The sequence below is a fragment of the Styela clava genome, chromosome 4 (genome assembly GCF_964204865.1).
Source record: "Styela clava chromosome 4, kaStyClav1.hap1.2, whole genome shotgun sequence".
Taxonomy (NCBI): domain Eukaryota; kingdom Metazoa; phylum Chordata; class Ascidiacea; order Stolidobranchia; family Styelidae; genus Styela; species Styela clava.
This window is the reverse complement of record NC_135253.1, coordinates 386,269-407,835: the sequence shown is the minus strand read 5'-3', so window position 1 is coordinate 407,835 and position 21,567 is coordinate 386,269. Positions and strand designations below refer to the sequence as shown.

General features: G+C 37.4%; 1 protein-coding gene across 1 annotated transcript; it reads right to left on the bottom strand.

Annotated features, from left to right (window-relative positions):
• Nucleotides 1–9,313: 9,313 nt before the first annotated feature.
• LOC120326115 (uncharacterized) lies at nucleotides 9,314–17,301 on the bottom strand. Its single transcript, XM_039392347.2, has 9 exons — nucleotides 17,102–17,301; nucleotides 16,417–16,488; nucleotides 16,068–16,142; nucleotides 13,469–13,568; nucleotides 13,004–13,098; nucleotides 12,740–12,815; nucleotides 12,434–12,601; nucleotides 12,019–12,157; nucleotides 9,314–11,667 (listed from the first exon to the last, which is right to left on the bottom strand). The coding sequence occupies exons 1-9, from the start codon at nucleotides 17,212–17,214 to the stop codon at nucleotides 10,136–10,138; spliced, it is 2,370 nt and encodes a 789-aa protein (XP_039248281.2). The 5' UTR covers nucleotides 17,215–17,301; the 3' UTR covers nucleotides 9,314–10,135.
• Nucleotides 17,302–21,567: the final 4,266 nt, after the last annotated feature.

Here is a 21,567-nt window from a genome sequence, read left to right as displayed (position 1 = left end):
GCCAAATGTTGTAAATAAATTTTATACATTGAGTCGAGCAAATCATTTTGGATATCCTTAGATGTCCCTTCGAAACAGTTGCGGCATCAAGATGATCTCTCAATACTGTATCTAGGGATGCGGTGTATTCCACCATATCCAAAAGTACCCCTCTATTGGGAGAGCCAGCCCGTTCATCGTGCCCACGGAGGGACAGCTCGTGACAACCAATGATCTTCAAAACACCTATCAATCGACCGAGAACATGGCGGTTTTTCTCGGCGTTTTGGTTGTGCCGACGAATAGAAACCGCGCGTCCTTCATCCAACTGTGCTGCAATATTAACATTTCCGAATGTTCGGTATTTTACTGCATTGTCCAGATGCTTCATAGAAGATTGATGATCCCTGGCACGCTCGGAAAGATGTTTAAGATCTCTAAAACCAAATTTACACCAACGTGAGTCACGGGCGGTAGCGAAAAGTAGGCAATAAAAACAAAAAAGTGCATTTTTGTCCTCGCTGTAACACAACCATTCGTGTTTTTTATACCAAGTTTCTACGCAGAATGTACGCCGACGCTTTCCTCCGTCACGGGATTGTTCCAGTGAACAATTTTTTGGTTGATAAGGCCCAAGGGGACGTTGGACCTCTAATTTTTGTTCCAGCGGCAGCTGCGAAAACGGAGTGCGAAGTAGTGCATCAACCTTATCCATTATGAGGTCTAAAGCTAAGAAATGCGAAGCCGGAAAGAAGTGAGGAGCTCAAAAGGAATGTGGAAAATCGAAAGCAAATGGACTAAAGGTCTCTAACTGATTCAAATAGCGAAACAAGCGACAAAAACAAAGGCGAGGAAACTATCAACTCTTCAAGCAACCAACGAACGAGAAGGAATGCGTGAATATGTCAACACGTTGTTGTAAGAAACGTCGGCATTGTGTCGTCATAATTTCGGGGCTAGCCCCGATGATTTAGTAAAAGAAACAGAAAACAAACGAGACAAACGCGGCGAGTGGAAGATAAAAGAGAAAATACGATATACAATGAGCAACCGGGGCAAAATCGGCGTCGCCCCGTCGACGTTCGGTGAAGGCTTTGCGAGCGAAAAATGAACCATGTCGGGAGAATATGGCTAGTGTAGACAGTCTGTGCAACCGATATTGAGGTATTTTCGAATATTTTTATTATACCGGAAAAACAACCGGGGCATTGCCCCGGTTGGCCCTATTGACGCGCCGCCACTGGTAATTTCTATAATTGCATTACTGCACAATGAACATAGAATAATTGTGTTGCGGCATTAATGAAACATGCGACCCGCGGGTTAGGCAGCCCTGGTCTAAAGACCTGTTTAAAGTGGCTGTGTGACATTTTTACCGGTTTTACAATGTTGCTGGTGATAATCACCGGAAAAAACTTGCAAAGATTACTATTAATATCCTGTGAAATTCACAGGTGATTTACAGCGGTTTCACCGTATAACGTGTAATATTTACCCTGAAATGACACTGAAATTTCACAACCGCATTCCAGTAATATGTAGCGCCAGGCGATTGCGGTAAAAATTGCTTCGAGCGCAAATATATGGGATGAAACCAAATTTCTAACTAACTAAGAACGATAAAACAAAACGATCAACACTTGAGCTGGGGAAAATATATCTTTGGATATATATATATATATAAGTAATGTACACCAACTTATCACATAGATAGCGTTGTAACTCGAAAAAATTGACGACTTAGATAGTTTGTGAATTCAGCAATAACAAAAAGTCTAATTTTAATAAAAATTCATCATTTGGAAATGATCCAGTAATTTTTGAATATTGTAAAATTTAAACTAAACAACAGGCTTGCTCCAAACGTGAATGACTTCTTAAATGAAATCGCACTAATTCAAGAAAATTTTAGCATGATTCAAGTTCTAAAGCGCTTGCAGAATACAAAACAACTAGCGACAAGTGGACACAATTCTAACCAGCTCAAAAATTAAAATGAAATCTAACACTTCGTAAGCTGGTTCATTCGTGCTTTCGGTCCCAGGAACATCCAACGTATATATATGAAGATTGGCCGACATTTTTCGGCGAAGAGCCAGAACAAATAGTTTGTTTTGATTTTCCCTTATATATATTTAGAGTTTAGCAGGTATGTGTCATAGTGTACTATATTGAAAAATTTATCAAAGTTGGCAACTCTAGGTGGTGGACTGGAGGTTGAGGATTTCTACGTTAACCTCTGGACATGACAATTGTATTCAAGTGCACATCACGTCATAATTGTTGACTGGTCATGGTAGTTGCGTTTCAGAGTTTCAAACAAATTGTAAAAAAGAATACATTACCGTAGACGTAGATGATATATCATTTATTTGAACAACTTCAAATTCTGAAAGAGGATCATTCATATACACATCATTTACCCCTAATTTTTGTTTCGTAATGAGAATTTTTATGGCTGATCGGATTTCTGCTCGGTTTGATGGGTGGGTCACACAGCCTCTTTTATTCTCCTCCAATCGTCAAGATAGACGTTAGGGTATCCCATTTTACTAGAGTTATTTGAATCGCCAGCAGCATTAACCTCATGCTCATTTATTGGCAGGATTAGTTTTGCATGACTTGTTTTCATCAACAAAACTAGCTGAATCACCTCTTTCGTCGACAGCGCTCGCAGATTTTTTTTTGACTGAAGTTTCAAAATATTTCTGGTTGATGGTAAACTATTTATCTCCATAGAAACCTTTCTTCTTTCTTACGACTGATACTTTCATTTGTAGGAAGTCGTCAAGAATTCGATGGGATTTTGTGATATGGAGTTGGGTCACTAATATTCGATATATACTTTTACGGTGTCAATATGTGCCTGGTCGAGTATATTTTCAAAAGCAGCTGACGTTCATCATATAGCGCCCGCAAGTAAATCGGATTCTGTTGCAGAAAGTTCTGTTTCAGCAGCTTTCTTACAGATTCTCGGACTTAGGTTTGCTTTGTCCATTTGTGTCGGATTCTCTCCACTGACCAGAAATCATCGACAGTGGACTGCGTCGTCACCATATTATGAGTGACAATTCGAGTTTGTTCAATTTTATTTGAAACGTTTTGGTCATTTATGCTTTTTTATGATTACGAATATGTTTTGCTTTTATTGGGCCGATGAGGATTTTCACTTGGTTGCTGTGCAGATGAATTCTTCTCTGCCGACATGGTAGACTTGATATTTTCAGTATTGTACTTCGGCGGTCCAGCATCGTTCATGAATTTGATGCTGTTGTCTTCGGATATAATAACTAAGATTTGTTTCAGAGCAATAAGTTGGCGAATAAATTTCCTATAGCTGATTTTTTTATTATCAACTTTTTTCGATATTTTCTGAAGCATTCCTCAGGCTGAGTACATATCATCACGAGCATCATAAAAGTTTTATAAAGTCTTTTTCTAATTTTGAGACACTTCATGACCTTAAAAATAAACAATAAACGAGACCGATAATTTATCATGTCGAGGAAGTGCTATCATAAACTGCGCCATCCTTTTAGTTAAAAGGAATGTGATTATCACCAAAAAAAAAACAATACCTGGGTTCTTGGAACAGATGATAGAGATGTTTCAGCATCAAAGGTTGCACATTTAGATGGCAGTTTTAATGTATAATGCTACTGAAATCATTAAATTTATTTTGGCCTTAACCCCCGCCAATTCAAAAGTTAACTCGAAGAAATGAGTGATCAGCATTATGATTTGGTGTATTTTTGTGAGGTTAGATGGCTAAGTCGTGGTGCTACGTTGCAACCGTTTCTTATGATTGTGATATTCTTGAAACACAAAAATGCATGTTTCGGTGTTGATGAACTTGATGATCCAGATTGGTTAACAGATTTAGCCTATCTCACTGATTTCACTTCTCATATGAACAAGCCTAACTTACAATTGCAATTTATTATTCGGATGTATGATTATATTACTTCCTCGGTAAACAAGTTACGTCTCTGGGAAACAATCAATTTCAACTTTGCTTATATTCTAAATTTGGGCCTTTGTAAACCTGCCGACTCTGATATTATAAGTAGCCTACTTATCGCTTACGTTACAAAACAGTAACTGAATAACGATTTGTTTTCAAAAAAATGGCGGACATGTCGGAAAGAGAGAGAGAGCACATTAGCGCAATCTGCAAACAACCAAAAAGTGCAAGTTTCTCGCGCGGTTATTGCCATGCGACGACAATTTTGTGCGATCGAAACCGTCCAACTTTTACACTCTTGCTCAGTGATTCTCAAACTGGGGTTTGAGAGCCGCATGCGGCTCTCCGCAACCTTCCTGCGGCTCTTGTTGATACTTTAAAAATTAATTACTTTCAAAGAAAGTTTCTCATTGAAAACTAATCATTGACTTGAAATTAAAATGTGGAAGTCTATCAGTTAGTCGAATGGATTCCCCCGTGTTTATTTGCGTAAAGTTGACTTACAAGATGCAATAAGGACGCAACAGTAAGCGTTTTCGCGGCCACTTGGAAAGATTTTTAAACATGGCTGTAATCATTGGCTTGCTTTCGTAGATTTTCAGTTTTTGTCGCATTTTAAATATTATGTATATATATATCAAATCACTCGATGAATATTTTAATTTCTAGAGCATTTTAATTTTGTTCCAGTAATCGAAAATAGTCCCGAAATATCTGGCGATCATCTCAAGCAGCTACTTGCATCCTCCACGATTACGAGCCGCTTTGACAAACTTATTAGGAATCGAAGCCAAATTAAATGGCTGTTAGGTTAGGGTGGGCAAAATCGATTCTTTTTTCGAATCGAATAATTTGAATATTTTTAATACCGAATAGTCGAATATTGAATATTTTTTTTATACATATATAACAGGGATCCAGAACGTCGGAGGTCGATACTCCATTTGGAAATTAATAGAAACATTGAAAAGTCGGCAATAAAGCGTTTTTTTACTGGTTAATGGTTAATTTCATCATAATCGCCGATTGTCTTTGTGACCGCGATCGTTTCGGCGGCGATATCCTAAAGTTTGTTTCTATATTCGCGCCCTTTCTCGTTTTTTTGCAAGAATAAGGGGTCGCCGAATATCAAAGTTTCATATTTCTAGTATACCCTTGCGTTCACATCGGCTACAACTGTTGAATACATTAAGGGCTGATTTCAAAATCAAATTAATTTTATTCTGAGTTTTATCCTCTGCCTTGGATTTGATCTTCCTTATCACCGCTTGTTGTAAATGAATCGTGCCTGTTTAAAGTGAACGGTAACCGAGATGCAGATATTTGGTAAAATGATAATTGAGTTTCTCATGCTTTTCTATGGTGTTTGTGTACTATTTTTAGATAAACCTAGCAAATTTAGGATTGCGTGAATCCTGTATGTTGATTTAAAATAGCGATTAAATAAATCGGCAATAAAGACATTTTTAGGCCTTAGTGCTTAATAGAGGGTCTGACGCTAATTATAACTAATTCCTTCAAGTTTCAACTTTTTTTCACCAAACAACACCCCGATGGTTATTATAGCTAAAATACTTACTGAGTAATGCTAAATTTTCTTTACGGAATTTGCAAATTCAGCACTTCACCTAATGATTTTGATTATGTCATGCCTCAAGGCTTAATTATTATTGCCCAAATGCTTCAAAATTTAACAATTGTAATCATTTTCGATGATAATAGACGCAACAATTCGTGAACGAGTCAGTGTGCATTGTTACAACGTAATTCATGATTGATTTTCCGTTCTACTCTTGGCTCAACGGCCATGCATAGTCGAGTAAAATGTTTACATATTCGAGACATTACTTGGCCAAGGATGGAAGGGATCATTAAAGAGCTAATACAAAGTACTTTAAAGGGAGTAGGACATGACATTTCTTATCTAATTACAACTTAATACAACTTTTTCATACAAGAAACTCGTACCAACTTTTGGAAAAACTTTTGGTCATTTTTAAATCCATGCTATTTATATAACTAGAGTTTTCTAACGACCTAAAATCGCCTTTTCCACAATGAAACGCTGCAAAGTCATTTTAACATTTACTTTTAATCAACTTTATGATCGGTAATGCAAGAAATGGCTAATGACATGTCACCAAGCATGCGGAGTTTGAAATCTGGGAAATTTATTTTAAATACCTTATCTGGTTTGACGTTTCTAAATTTACGGAACGGTCGGTACGTTTTTTTTTGCAAAATATGGATTTGAGCGAGTGCAAAGATAAGCATATAACACCATAACGCAAAGACAACGACTTTTCAAATTTCTCGTTTTTTTTCTGATATCGAGCGCCGTTGAGAAATCTCGCACAATTCACGATTGAGTTGGAGATGCGCGAGTTCGGTGTCCAAGCAGAGCGGCGCAGGTCACGTGGTACCGGATATTCGAATAGTAAAATCCCATTCGCATATTTTATTATTCGAATAGTTTGCCCAGCCCTAGTTGTTACGTGTGTTGTTGTTACAATGACTTGGTATTTTAAATACGCGCCTAAGGTTTGTTGCTGTTTTACCTTGCGTTGTTTGTGTGCGGCTCTTCATAACTTTGAGATTTGAAATGCGGCTCTGGGACTAAAAAAGTTTGAGAACCACTGCTCTTGCTTATGAGTTATAACTGACAACGGTCAGTTAATGCCTTTACCAGGTCAACCGCATTCCTGTCGACAAGTGCCAGCTGCCCTACTCAGATTGTTGTGCTTATTATTGGACATTATTACGGATCGCGGCAATCGACCGTAAGCGAAGGGATTGTTGGACCTTCCGGCGCTGATTCATGCCACGTTCGCCCGAGTAGTAGCTAATCCACCACTTTTTAAGAAGCCTAGGTCCAACATGGAGTGACCTTCATCGTTTGTGTGAAGCTGATCTTGGAATGTCGTGCTTATCAGCAAGCTCGATTTTGGATTGTCGTGATTAGCAGCAAGCTCAATCTTTTTTTTATAGCTATAAGTTCGGCATGGCTTCCTAAAGTGAGGTAACTACAGTAGTTGTCAGTGAATTCGATACAAAAAGAGAACCTGTTCTTAGAATTTTGAATCCCAACACTGGTGGAAAGAAATTAAAAAATTTAATTCGCAACTCAAATTTATTTATTAATTTTATCTTTAGTATTAGCTTTGATCGGAAAATCAGACAGGGCCTTTTTTTCGTTTGGCCTTCACTCAGGAAACATAGAATTCCTAAACTTAAAATGACGTTTAATGTTGAAACCACCAGGGAATGCAGCCAACACGTTGCCGAATAACTGGTACTGCATAAATATGTAGCGCGTTCGTTCGCATCTCTCTTTGGTCCCTGTCACAAACTAATTGGTCACACTACAGTTATATCCCGGCAAAGATTGTTTTATAGCATAAACAATACAACAATATTTTTAGTGGTAAGACCACAGTAAAACTCAATAAGATCTTGCCTCCATCTTGTACCTAGGGTTGGGGTTTCGGGACCAGTTTTTGAAATCCCGGTATCGAGATATCCCGGGATTGAGCCGTATAATCCCGGGATTTTTCGGGATTAGGTAAAAGATTGAAACAACTTGCATGACAATAAAATCACGTATTTCTTTCATGTAATATCGACGCAGAAATATTAGAGCATTTAGAGCAGTGGTTCCCAACCTTTATTATGTCGCGGCACACTATTTAGCTCTTTAATTATTCGCGGCACACCTATCACAAAACACGATCATTTTCTACCCATAAAGAGTGCGATAGTCGAACGCGAACAAATGGTTACTAGTTACCGATATTAGAACTTTTTTCTTACATTAACGTAAATAAGAACGTCTTTGGAGCACCCACATTATTGTGCGCACAAGTTGCGCGGCCGCACGGGTAATACGTGGTCTTTAATACGTGGTCTTCAGACGCACCGCCGATCACTCGCTTCGATTTTGCTCGCCCTTCCCTGTGCCACGTTACCCCTTTATTATTATCACATGTATTCCCACTTTTTCGCAACCTTATTCATGTTTGTTACAATTCAATATGTTTCTCCCATTGAATCAATTCAATCATTCAATAATGTTATTGTCGGCAGTTGCGAGAGAAATGAAAGTGGCAAACAAACTTTAAGTCATTACAACAAAATATTATCGCTAAAAACACTAAATAGGTTTAAAGTTGTTATAAACAATTTTCACAGTTGGACGTAAATTTTCACGTTAGGATTTTCGTGCAAGGCCCGAGGATAATTTGATGGCAAAGAATATAGCATTTACTATGTCGAAACGCTTATTCGACTTTTCAGACCGCAGAAACTAACCGAAAACGATAACCGTTTTTGTTTTCGAGATATGGAATAATCAGGGTTTCGTGAAGTAGTGCAATTTACTAAATTTATAAAGATTTTATCAAGTTTCATTGAATCAGTGTTTGGACTATCACGCGTTTTAATACTATTACTTTTGTTATTCACTGGCGTTACAGATCGCAAGGATGGTCAAAAAAGTATATTTTCATCGAATCGAATAATTTTAACTAATTGTCGAATTCGGGATTTTATTCCGATTTTCAACTTTTGGGTCGGCTTTGATCTTTCTTGTCACCGTTTGTAAATTAACTGTCCCAATTTTAAGCTAAAAATATTATCATTTCTGACGCGGGATGCGGATATTTATGAAGACGATAGTTGACCTTCTTGATTTTACTTTTCAAAAGTGTGGCTGTTTTATTTTCGTATTAAATAGTGAATAAAAACCCTGCAAAGTCATTGCGTGAATCCTGAATGCTATTTTGAATCCAAATTATGATGAAATAAGTCGGCAATAATGGCAATTCTACTATTCAAATAATAATTCCCTGGTACAATTTGAATCAAATTTCGCACAATAATTCCACTTTCACTCAAACTATAAGCGTGGATAGCTTTTTTTTCAAAATAAGTATTAAATAAAATGGTATAGCCTACCATTTTTTGAGAATATCTTTATGTGGATAACAAAGCCTTAAAATCCCGGGATTTTCAGGAAATAATTGCGGGATCGGGATTGAAAAAAAACAGTCCAAACCCCGGGATTTCACGGGGTCCCAACCCTACTTGTACGGCGTACCTACGAATAACAATACCTGAAGTAAAAACAAATTCCATCCAGCAGGGCAATATCACAAGGATTATCACGTTTTATGGCCTGAATCACGAAATCCGCTGCCGATCATGACTAAAACCTGTCTCATCTTCAAACTTATCGCTCTTGATAACCATTCGGCAAAATCAACACGAGCAAGGCCATAATCTAAATACGACCCCATGCAATTCTGGTTATTTAAATTGTGCAGGGGTCCAAAATGTAAAGTCCTAGCTCCCCAGTACCAAAACCACAAAATATTTCATACTGGCAATCAATTCTTTATTACACAACATAAAACGACTAAAATCAAAACGACCTCATGTACGGGCTCAATAAAATTAGACCGGGCCGGATATTGATCAATCAACAATAATTCATTAACAGGATTAAGCACAAACCAACTGCTGTACATTGAATTAGAAAGCTACTTTTTACAGATTCTCATGACAAACTTCCACACCACGCACAGGCGCAGTAAATTAGCAACTACAGCGCATAGTCAGCAGGATCAAATGCTTGAAAAATACGTTCATTCTTGTAATGAACATTAGAAATAAATATAACTGGACCGCTAGAATAGAATCTTGGTAAGATGAGGAGTTGAAGCTTGAATAAATGAAATTCTATACACTTTGAGTCAATTAAATAAAAAACGGGCACAAGAGCTACATTATTAGGGTAATTTTTTTCGGAGTAAATCCCCTTTCAATGCTGCACTTTTATGATTACACATCATCGTGAAAATTTTTACCCATTCCTATGCAAACTGGGATAGTAAAAATTTCAAAGCAATCCTCAGCCGTCGCATTCAACTTATCCTATTGCATCTTAATAATGACAAATTATCCTAATTTATAAAAATCCTATCCCTAATGGTAGCGCAGACCTCCAAATACTTACCATGATTACGGTCACAGTCTACATTCATTGATTTCAGATTAATAAAGGAGTGAGGTGAGTGATGGGAGGCGAAGTTTAATAAAAATGAATTGAGAGTATTATCATCAATTATGTCATCAGAAAATTAATTCTCCAATATCCCAGAATCACAAAAAAGCCATTTTCCACAAAACCAAGCTCTACCGCCGGCGTCGATCTTTTCTATCCGTGCTTCTACTTCTAGACCTACGATGACTGCTTCTCGAAGACTTCCTAGAAACCTCTCTTTTGCTACGAGAATGTTTTGATTTGCGATCATCATCTTTTCTACGTGAATGTGATGAACTTTTTCTTCTCCTATCTTCTTCTGATGAAGATGATTCATCGCTACTCCCACTTTCGGAAGATTTCGGTTTTGATCTTATATTACGTTTGGGTGGAGATTGTTGCTTACTTGAGAATTGACGATTTTTGAGCCTGCGATGCTTATCTTCAGATGAACTATCAGAAGAAGAAGATGATGTTTGTGGTTTTGGTTTTCGAGTAGACTTTGTTTTCCCCTTTTCACTCTCACTGTCTGATTCGCTACTAGAAGAAGACGAGGATTTACGAACATGTTTTCTTTCAGACAAAGGTTTACGTTCAGGCGCCTTGTCACTTTTCTGGTGCTTTAATGCTTTGCCAGAACCGAGAGAATCTTTAGTTTGAAGCTTTGCTGCTTTCGAAACGTTAACACGAGTCTCTAATTTTCTAGCAGTTTCAGATTCACTTGACGATGAATGCTCTTGACGTTTTGTTTCATGGCTAGGCTTCATTTCATCACCGCTGGAGGAAAGTTTAGTTGTGGAATCGACATCACAAGAATCTGAAGATTTTTCTTGACCTGGTTTGACATCTTTTTTGTCTTCTCCGACAGACACAGGAGATCTTTGATTTTCTTCATTGTCATTGCAACCGTTTTTTAACTTTGTCTTTTCTTTTTTGCTCTCATTCACATTATTTTCGAATTCTTCAATCTCTTTCAGTTTTTGGCCACTTCCATTATTATCTTCTTTATCAACAGCACTATTAACATCATTTCTGGAATTGCTAGATTGATTAGACGAGGGGGAATTATTTTCTTGATATTTGGTAGAAGGTTCAATTTGTTCCTCTGTTTCACACGAAGATGCGCCTTGTTGTTCTACATTCACTTCTGACATATCTTCAGAATCAGGGAGAGCATTTTCCTTCTCTTCTGCAGAGGTAATTACTTTATCATTTATATCGCCAGTTATTATATCATCTTCCAGATTTTGTGAATCCATTCCTTCAACTTGTTGTTTTGATTCGAGAAGTGTTCCAGTTTCTTCTTCCATGGCTTCTTCATGATTCTGTGATTCTGGAGACTGATGTGCCCCAACAGGTTCTTGTTTAATGTGCATTGTCTCGCCATTAGTAACCCCCTCTTCACCCCCATCACTCACTTCCTCTTCATGATCATCCATCTCAACTTTTATGTCGACCTGTGGCCCCATACTATCAAGATCCATTTCCTCTTCATGTTCTAAAGGTACAGTAATTCTAACCCCCCTTTTACGAATAGGTGACTTGGTACCCCCACCCTCCCTATTCTTACGTAAATCTTTCCCTTTACCATTTTCATCCTCTAATTTGCCTTCCAGCATTTTAATTTCAGCATCAAAAATATTCATTGTTTCTCCCACAGATTCTCTGTGTTTTTCAACAATGTCTGCAAGAAAAGATGATATTTATAATCTAGCAATTTTTAAAATCAAGAATTCGGTGCATTTAATATGATTAATCTGTTGTAGAATATGTATTCAAATATTCAATTCAATTAGGAAATCACTGTCTTTTTCATAGATCATACAAAATATCAAGCAACAATGTTCAGAGGTAGAAGAGTTGATAAGAGGGCGGAATAAACAATTAATTATTGCAGATTCCTGATTATGTTGTAAATACATGTTCCATATCAGGACGAAGCTATCCCAATTGATATATACTAAAAAATAATTAAGGATAATCTTTAAATTCTCTAAATACTATTAAACTAGCTATATTATTGTATAAAACGCACCTCTAATTTGTTCTTTGCTTTCTTCCAGTGCCCTCTGCGTTCGGGGAGTGAGGTCTTTCGGCATGAAAAATATTTTGGGGGATGCTTTAGTCATGATAAATTTTGACTTTTTATCCCATTCTTTCTCCCATTCAACAAGCTGTAAAGCATTATGCAAAGTATTGTTTGAATAAAAAAGATTTCAAATGACCCTCATTGAATTTTGTTTCTAATTGCCAATCTGTTATAGACAAATGAAAAAATATGATAAATATTGATAGATAACATGAAAGCCTCCACAAGCTGTTGGTAAACTAGAAGTTTATCCGATTCCATTTCCAAGCCAGTGTTAGCACTTACCAAAAAGAAGCTGGCAATTGGCATGAGCAATTATATAAAGCTGGTTATCTATAAGAATATATAACAAAGCTCTTACTTCATCTGCAAGGGCAACTTTCTGTTCGAGTAGTTGAATTCTCTTCTGTTGAGCTCGTCTTTCATTGAAGAGGGTCCTCCGCTGTGATGCCAGTTTTCTTCTTTCTTCAATCGTCTGCTCTTCGAGTCTTGTTTCCACCTCTCTCTGCTTCTGAGTCTGCTTTAGTGTCTGATGGAAAAAATCAATAATATATTTCAAACAGATACATATTATCTCAAATTTTAGTATTAACTTCGTACTTCATGTGACTGTTATATGAGCGTATATTTTTCCTCCAAAGAGTAATTATAATAACAATACTTGTACCTGCTGTCGCTGACTGCCAGAATCATTCTGGAATCTCGCAAGAGTTCCCATTAAAACACCAAACATTCGGCGATTTCTGAAATAAAAGTTGAATTTGAATAAGAAGTGCGCCGACTTAGTTGGACAAGCATCCACAATTTTCCCAGAGTTCAGTAAATTGACATCATTAAATCGAGGATAATCAATCTATTTACTGAAAAGATCTAAATAAAACTGTAAACATGGGAGTGTTCTGCTAAATATATTGCATACAATCTATCATACCTTGCCTTGCCCTTTTCTCCAACATTCTGAGCACTTATTAATTCATTTTTGGTGATTTTCTTGGCAGTTGATACAACAGAAGATTGTACAGCAGGCTAAAAATAATTTATTAAAAGTCTTGCATATGTTTTTTCCAAATTTTATATACGAAATATTACATTTTTCCTAATCTCTACTTTACCCGTTAATTTTTTCAAAGGCTCAAATTTTCTTTTTGCGCCCTCTCACTTTATTTTTGACTTTAAATCTTGGTGTCACCGACTCATGAGTCATGAATAATATGTTGACCATTTCTGGTCCTTCGCGACTTTCTGTCAATTGCAATAAAACCCGGTATCTCACTCAGCGCATAATAGTTTGTGCTTGATTATTTGTGATTTCTTGCAAAATAAACTCATTGTAAGATAATAATTTAATAATATGTTATGCATCGAATATAATCTAACAAAAATATTGAGTCCATACCTTCTTCACGATTTCTTCTTCTTCCTCATCTTCTTCTTCTTGTTTTGATTTTCTCCTTCCCCTGATTATGACTCTTCTACCTCCCCCGGCTGGTCCAAGCCTAAAAGAAAAAAATGTTGGACTGAAAATTGCTATGAAAAAAAAATTGAATAGCAATAGCGCTCATAAGCAGTGTTCCCTCTAAGGTGTGCCCGCGCACACAGCTTTCAGAGGCTGCGCACACGCATAGGTTTACTGCGCACAGACGTATTTCGATGTAATGTACCAATGTGCTCGGTTGGCAGGTTGAGAAAGTTTGTTGTTGGCCCACTTATTACCCGGTTAGAACGCCAAAATTTCTTCATTGGTTTTTGCACAAATATTAGTCATTTCCAAAAAAGTGCGCACACACCAAAATTTCTGCGCACACATACTACAAAAAATTAGAGGGAACATCGCTCAAAAGCAAATAATAAATCAGTTGTTGAAAGCTAAACTTTCTTATGCAAACAATTGTTATTAAAATTAGCCATCTTTATATTTCTAGACCAGTGCTCGTAGTGCTTTTATTCTTCACTCAAATTCTGGTACACTGCACCCACCCTACATTTTTAAACGACCAAAACACAATGTTTAAAAGATATGAATTTTTATACTGACACAAAATTTTATTATTTGTCTAATGCAGTGATTCCCAAAGTGGGCGATATGCCTCCCGGTGGGCTATAACGCTACAGAGGGGGGCGAAAAAGTCGAAGGGGGCGATTTCTAGAAACCTGTTTTTGTTCGGCGCATCGTGCACTTGATTACTGTACTCTTCGTATGTTTGAATCACGTAGGCGATTATCACACGCGAAAGGATTGCTGGACTCGTCTTCGCAGTAAGATACAGTCGTTTCCGTATCCCAGTGGTCGGCAAAATACAGCCGCCGAAGTAAAATAATCAGTCACGGGACGCTCCACTGAATGGACCGTTCCCCGACCTTCGACCCCGGGAAATTTTTCCTATACTTTACCATTTTAAAATTTTCGGTGCGTATTTTAAGAGTGGTTTTGCGAGTTGTTGCCTGTAAAACAGGGTATTTGTTTCAAACTATCATTCTAATTCATACCATTCAACAATCTGTTTTTTAAAAGTACCAGTAAAGAATTTTAGCCTAGTCTATCAAAGATATTTCTACACCAAATTTTTGCCTACTGTAAATAAACTGAAACTTCTGGGAAGACAAAGTGATCATTGACTTAAATTATTTATATTTAAATTTCCGAAAAATAACTAAAAACTAACAAATATAATTCAGAAACGCGAAAATGAGGTACCGGTAATTTTCACGACCACGCCTGAAAATCTGTCTGAGTGAGAAATGTGTCTGAGCGGATGCAAAAGGGGGCATTGTTCCGTTTATTTTTGCATCTTGCTGAAAGGCCAATGTCACGAAGTAAATAAGGAAGTCTATGCCCGGGGAAACATCCAAACGGCGGTTTTGGCAATGAATTAATTTCATTTACAATCTACGCTCGAGGAGTAAATTACATTTTCTTGTGTAACAGAATTTATCGTGAGGCACGATTAGACAAAATTTTATTATATTCTTAAAATTATATTAAACAGCTTCTCGTTTAACGAGCCTTCAATTCAATTATAATTAGACAATTGGAAACATGCAGAAAAGTTGATGCTGAGTGCAGGGGTTCAATAGCGCAGTAAATATTAGAATATATTGCAATGCAATAATGAAATAAAATTCATATTCTATTCGAGGGATTCATCACTGCCTAATTTTTGTAAGAGTGTATCTTAAAGAAAATCTTTATCAAAATTTGACAAACCATTACAAAAGGGGTTTTCATCTGTGCTACTATTGCTATCAAAACAACGAAATCGCCTTTCCTTCAGTAAACAGGTAATTTTAGATATTATAAAAAACTCGCTGAAGAACACCAAGCTCATCCATCTCATTAAAAAATACTATAAACTATGATTTGTCTCGTTATTCGGTCTGTAATATATTCGTTTCAGACTTTACATTTTTTTTCGCAGTGCCGGGGGGCGATGAACTTGTATAAACTACTGTAGGGGGGCGATGGTACAAAAAGTTTGGGAACCACTGGTCTAATGCAAACTTTACTCCTGGATTTCATCAGCAAGTTGTACAAAATGAAGTATAACCTTAATTTGAATGCCCGTCCAAATAATGTAAATGTGTCCCCGATCAGTCAAGCAAATTTCTTTTCATAATTTTTATGGGATTGAAAAATAAGTTGTTAGATAAAAGTATATTGTAGATTTTGTAGTCATTCGGACGACAGACTTTGTCGTAGTTTTGGAATTTTTGCCTTTGCCCTTTTGTGCCAAATCTGACCGTGATTCAAGAAGTTCACCAGACCTCCACATCAACAACAGGAATATTGTCCTCAAATATTATGCTAGGAAAATTTAAAAACCGAATAACATTTCCTCAATTAACAACCCTCTCCTCATTTCAAGTTTCATTCGAGTGCAGTTAGGAATGAGCAGTTTGCTACAAAAAGGGTACTACGCCAAGCAGATAACAAAAACTTGGGAGTACAGTTGACGAGTAGACTACTATTCTAGACATACGAGGACATCCACCAATACCTGCTGAACACAGCTAGTTTCTTTCTTGGAGGCTCTGAATCCTGTATCTTTGAAGTTTGAACATCTCTTTCTCGTCTGCAAGTACAGATTAATTTATACATTGACATACATTTCTCAATTAAAATAATTTCACTTCAAAAGAAGAACCATCACTCATCGTGTAATTGAACTTATTTTAGGCTCTAACTTGGTGATTTGACAAGTGAGATCATAATTCACCATCCTGGCATATTGACATCTTGTTACTTTCCATGATGATTAATGTCATGTCCTATATACAGTTGCCTTCTTTCAAAGATGATTGCTCTAAAATTGAATGCTTTGAAAATAACGAGGATAAAACACTCACCGTCCTAAAATGTTTCCAGTCTCTCTGTTGCGAGATGCACCACCAGATAGTCTTCGATTTTCAATATTTGGTCTGAAATCATCATGCAACAACATTGATATTATATGGCCTATTCAACTTTAGTATCATTTAACAACTTTCTAACTAAAGAGCCGATGAAGCTTGAACTGATGACATATAGTGATTTGTCATGGTGCTGTGTATTCCGTACTTTATTATAAAACACCAAATGACTGATGATGAAGTAAAAACTTGTTCATGTGGGTGATGATTTTAAAATAATGTAATTTTGCTTTTATTCAGTTTGCTCATGTTTGCACGTGACAGAGTGAAAAAAAACACACTCACAATGCAAATGGCAGAATGGATAGACAATACAGCGATAGTACAGCGGTAGAATAGGAATATATTTTTTCGACCCTAAACCTAGCAAGTGCAAATCAATTGGTTTACTGAGTTTTATACTCCTGGTCCCAAGGCAGCAAATTTAATTTAATTTTATCCTACCATTCTACCTAATGGAAATTTGAATAAACACTACAGCACTAGGCTTATTTTCATTATTTGCCCACCCACCCAAGAAAACAACAACGTACCAATACTGACACATACCGGTAACAAATAATCCAGAATAATAATGATACAGTGATAACCACAAGAATGAGATTCGAAACACTAATTTTACCTTGGTTCATTTGGGTCCCTTCCTGTTATTTTTTTGATGTTTTCATCTACGCTTTTCAGGTTTTCTTTTGCTTTTTCAATCTGCTCTTTCAAACTATTCAGTGCCAGAGACATTATGCTACTATGCGAGGTGATGAGAATCCTGTATTTCCTAGTCAGTTGCCACTAAAAAGCTGAAACTGTTAAATACATAAAGTACAGAAGTGGAAGAAAGGTGGATAGGATAGGATAGGATTTACATATTTATCCCGGGGGAGAGGAAAGCCGATAAGACGGCTTATCCATATGGCGAACCACGGCCTCTCGTCCGGTTACCATTCCAAGTCGGGTATGGGATTAGTTTTTACTGTATTGTTTGTTTTTCGGAAGCATGGACTTGGTGGTGGAGGAAGCCGTAACCGACCAGCGGTTACGTGAACCACCCAACGACGGCGAGGAGTCCAGCAATCCTCTCGCACATAACCATCCCTGCATGGGATTCGAACCTGCGAACCCACGCAGAGTAATTAGAGGTGCGGTGGCGAGCGTATTCCTAACGCTTAGCCCGTTGAGCCACACCGCCGCGGATAACGTTACATTTTTCAGTTTGCTGTTCCCTGGAAATAGCATCAATTCCAACTAGGCCTGTACCGATATGTAGAATGTAGACTATAATCATATTTTATTAAAAATAACGCTACGGTCTCCTGTGATTTTGCTCATAATATCATTTTAGTTATACTAAATTACGGTACTGAAATAGGCATGTCAGCATGTTGGTACAATAACTGCATAACCTAGGGTCCGCATAATACAGTAATAAAGTGACATGCTTTTGGATGGCGTACCGGTACGGTAGTCAGGTTGGGGTTAGGATTATTATCTGCAAAAAATCGTTACCGGTACCGGTACCAATGCTCTGCCCACCGAAAGTACTTGCTGATTTGAGTTACGACACTACACGCTGACACGAGACCCCGTTTCCGTAGATGGATTCCGAAATTAAAATACCGGTGACGGCTCGCTGCCGCGTCAACACTTTCCGGGAACAACTACCGTACCGGTAAAAAATAAACCAACGACTTACCGGTACCGGTTTGAAGAGAAAAGATGCTTATACTAAAAAGAGGTTTATACGAGTTAACGACAAGTAAATGGATGATAGATGCAGTATGTAAGGTATGTATTGTGCTGATATACGAGGCAGAAAAGGTGCGGGTATCACAAACAGTTAAGTATAGAAGTGCATGCGGTTGAGCACTTTATCAATTCTGCAATAAGACAGATATCGTAGGTATCATCAATGAGATCATGGCATCGTTGACGCTCGACGATGCCGAAGAGGCAAGTGCAGTTTTAAGTATTTCGCGGCATCTGAAGCTGCCGCAAAACCATGGCGGAATCTCCAAACCATGGCCACAATGACCAAACCACGGCGGCTAACTTTCAAGCTGCCACAAACAATGGCGTGAGGCGGGGTACCACGGCAGCAAATTGAAAACCACGGCAGGTGAAATTATACTGCCATGAACCGTAGTTACGCTGCCGTAACCACGGCAAGAGCTGCCGTAACCACGGCAGGAGCTGCCGCGGTTACGGCAGGTAGGAATAACCTGTGGTAGCGAAAGATTTCTCGCCATGAACAGTGGAAGATAGTGGGGAACCTTGTGGTTAATTGCACATTACCACGGCGGGATAACGGGGAGCGCGGCGACAAGTTGGTTGCTGCCATCAACTGAAGAAGCGAGATTAGCATTCAGTGTTGTTTGTTGTTTTGTAATAAGAGTAATAGGGAATTGTTTTGGCGTTACAAATGAAGTCATCCTTGGGTGTATATTGCTTTGAAGTACGGTACCGGTAGGGTGCAGTTGGAAGCAGAGTTGGATCATTTGTAACTGATGGTATTATTTACAGTTTTTTATGTAATTGTAATGTAATGACTGAATGGAGGCATTTTCATTCTGTGTAATCGTAACTGTAATTTGCTAAAATTCTGGCTCAATTACACTTTCAATTAGACTAAATCTTAGTATTTTGAAAATGGATGAACATCAAACAAACTCTTCCGAAACATGTGTTGAACCACTTCTTGCACCATTGTCAAAGTTTTTTAAATCTTTGAGCAGCACTGAGGCAGGCTGTAACAACTTCAAAGAAGGCTTCATCAAACGCACTTGAAGAGATGTTCTCCCATCTATATCTATAAATAGAGGAAAGGACCAAGAAAATCAGAAAGTGATGTAAATAGCTATTTGGGGGAAGAAATTTTGCAATTTGATGAAGACCAATTAATGTATTGGAAGAAGAAATCAGAAAAATTTCCCACGCTGAATTACAGCAACATCAGCCCCGTCAGAAAGAGTTTTTTCAATTGCGGATAACTTTTATACAGCATGAAGAAATTTATTGGGTTCAGAAACTTTTCGCAGCCTAATCTTCATCAAGTGCAATCCAACAGTTCTTGAGCAAGGGAAAATGTAAATACGAACCAAAATGTTATAATTGTAAATGCAGTTTGATATTTTTTGCACGGAGTAATTGTAATGTAATTGAAACATTTAAGGGAGTAGTTGTATTTGTTATTGAACTGAATTAGTGTAATTGATCCAACTCTGGTCAGGAAGTAATGGCTGGTTGGAAGTAAGGTGCAATTACTTCCTCTGGCAATAAATAATGTTGTATATCATTTGCGCTGTGTCTTTTTTAGTCATATTGATTCAAATTAGATCGCAGTACTACCAGAGTAAAATTGTGTCGGTTGGGTTTGATTAAAGTTGCATTTACTCTGCTAGGCGATTCATCTACAGTAGGGGTTCTCAACCTTCTACGAACCGGTACCACTTGAATTTTTCCTTTACCCCGAAAAAGCCACTCTTTGTAAGAAAACGGGAATGGAAGTATTTTATAATGTGGCACTACATCCATTTTTTCAGGGACAAATTATAACCAGTTGCATTAATTATATGCAGTAACAACATATTATTTTATCTTAGTTTCTGATTTCCCAATACAGACAGATAACTTTTAACTTAAAATGAAAACATGCCAGTCTCTCTCGTTTTAGGGGTGTAGTGGCGGGTGAGGGCAATCCGTGAAAACAATAAATGGATTGCATGCGATAAAAAAGAGAGAGGGTAATGCTCTCATAAATTACCCAACATAAGGGTTTGTTGTTGCAATAATTTAAAGCTGATTGCGTACCACAGTTGGCCCCTACAGCTTCTTGCACACTCACTATCTCCATCGTTGACACTGGAATCCTTTTATGACAAAGCCACTTAGATATGTCAACTATTTGTTAAGACAATTCTCGAATATTTCTATAATATTTACAGGCAGATGAGGAACCTCAACTAGCGAACTTCAAATTCCAAAAAAGAAGTATGACATTGTGCATGTTAATAAATTTTATTAAAGAAAATTACACAAAAACTAAGTTTTATGTGCAGTGTTCACAGAAAAACTCTTCGTTACCCGCAAAATCTGCGCAATATTGGTGGCACCACCTTTCGCATCCATCACATTCGACCTACAACAAAATTATTACTTTACTTTATCCATCAAAACTGCATCCATAAGGAAAATGTTTGACCTTACCCAAAGTGTGCCACCATCAGGGGCAGTCCTGCCATTACAGCCCACACAAAAGTGTGCCAGCTCATCAACATCTAAAAGATGAAGGAAAACAAATGTAGGATTGCAAATACCTAACTAATATAGTCATGTTCATGTATATTCCTCCTCAGATTCTAACCAACCGCAAAAATGAGTAAAATTTCTTTGCATACACGATCAATATTGACCTCAATCCGATACTTAATTAACTTCCTTTTCCATTCCATTTTTCAATATCATCAAATTAAAGCTCTGGGCTCTGGTTTTATAACCCACTCAGCCATGTTCAAAAGAAAGTTCTAAATATCATCAAAATATAGCTGTGTGCTACCAACATATCCGTGACCGCATAGATGTTATGGTGCTAGTTGTTACTCGACTTCCAGCACTGCTCTCCACACTTGAATAAAAATGACTTATGCTTAGACCTAGTTAATAAAATAATAATGCACCTGTGGCTTCCAACAGAAGGTCTCCAAAATGGATTCTGTAGACTTTACAGATGCCTGTCGAATGATTGAAATCCGTTGTACAACCTGTTAAGATTGCTTCGGCAGCCTAGAATGTAAAAAAATAAAACAACTCATATTTCTATAGATTTGCACCAATGAGATGATTTAAAAATAAGGTTCCAGTTGAATGGTGGTGGTATCAATATAAAGTACTACTAGTAGTAAATGTTTACTCACAAATATAAATGAAAATTTAAAGATCTACCGTAATGAGCCTGTGTGCATCCTTATCAGTTTAATAATACCACTATAAAAACAAATTGGACCCGATGTACCTTCACAACCAAAATTCCACAATTAAACCCATCTTCTTGTTCACTATGCTTGTTTGTTAACAGTCTCCAATCTCTTTTGTCACCTC

Bases quoted from the DNA above. Each gene is read 5' to 3' on its own strand.
- LOC120326115 (XM_039392347.2), bottom strand. From the start codon at position 17,214: ATGTCTCTGGCACTGAATAGTTTGAAAGAGCAGATTGAAAAAGCAAAA. The intron at 16,489-17,101 runs GTAAAATTAGTG...TGATGATTTCAG, and splicing joins AGGGACCCAAATGAACCAAG to ACCAAATATTGAAAATCGAA. The intron at 16,143-16,416 runs GTGAGTGTTTTA...CTGTACTTGCAG, and splicing joins ACTGGAAACATTTTAGGACG to ACGAGAAAGAGATGTTCAAA.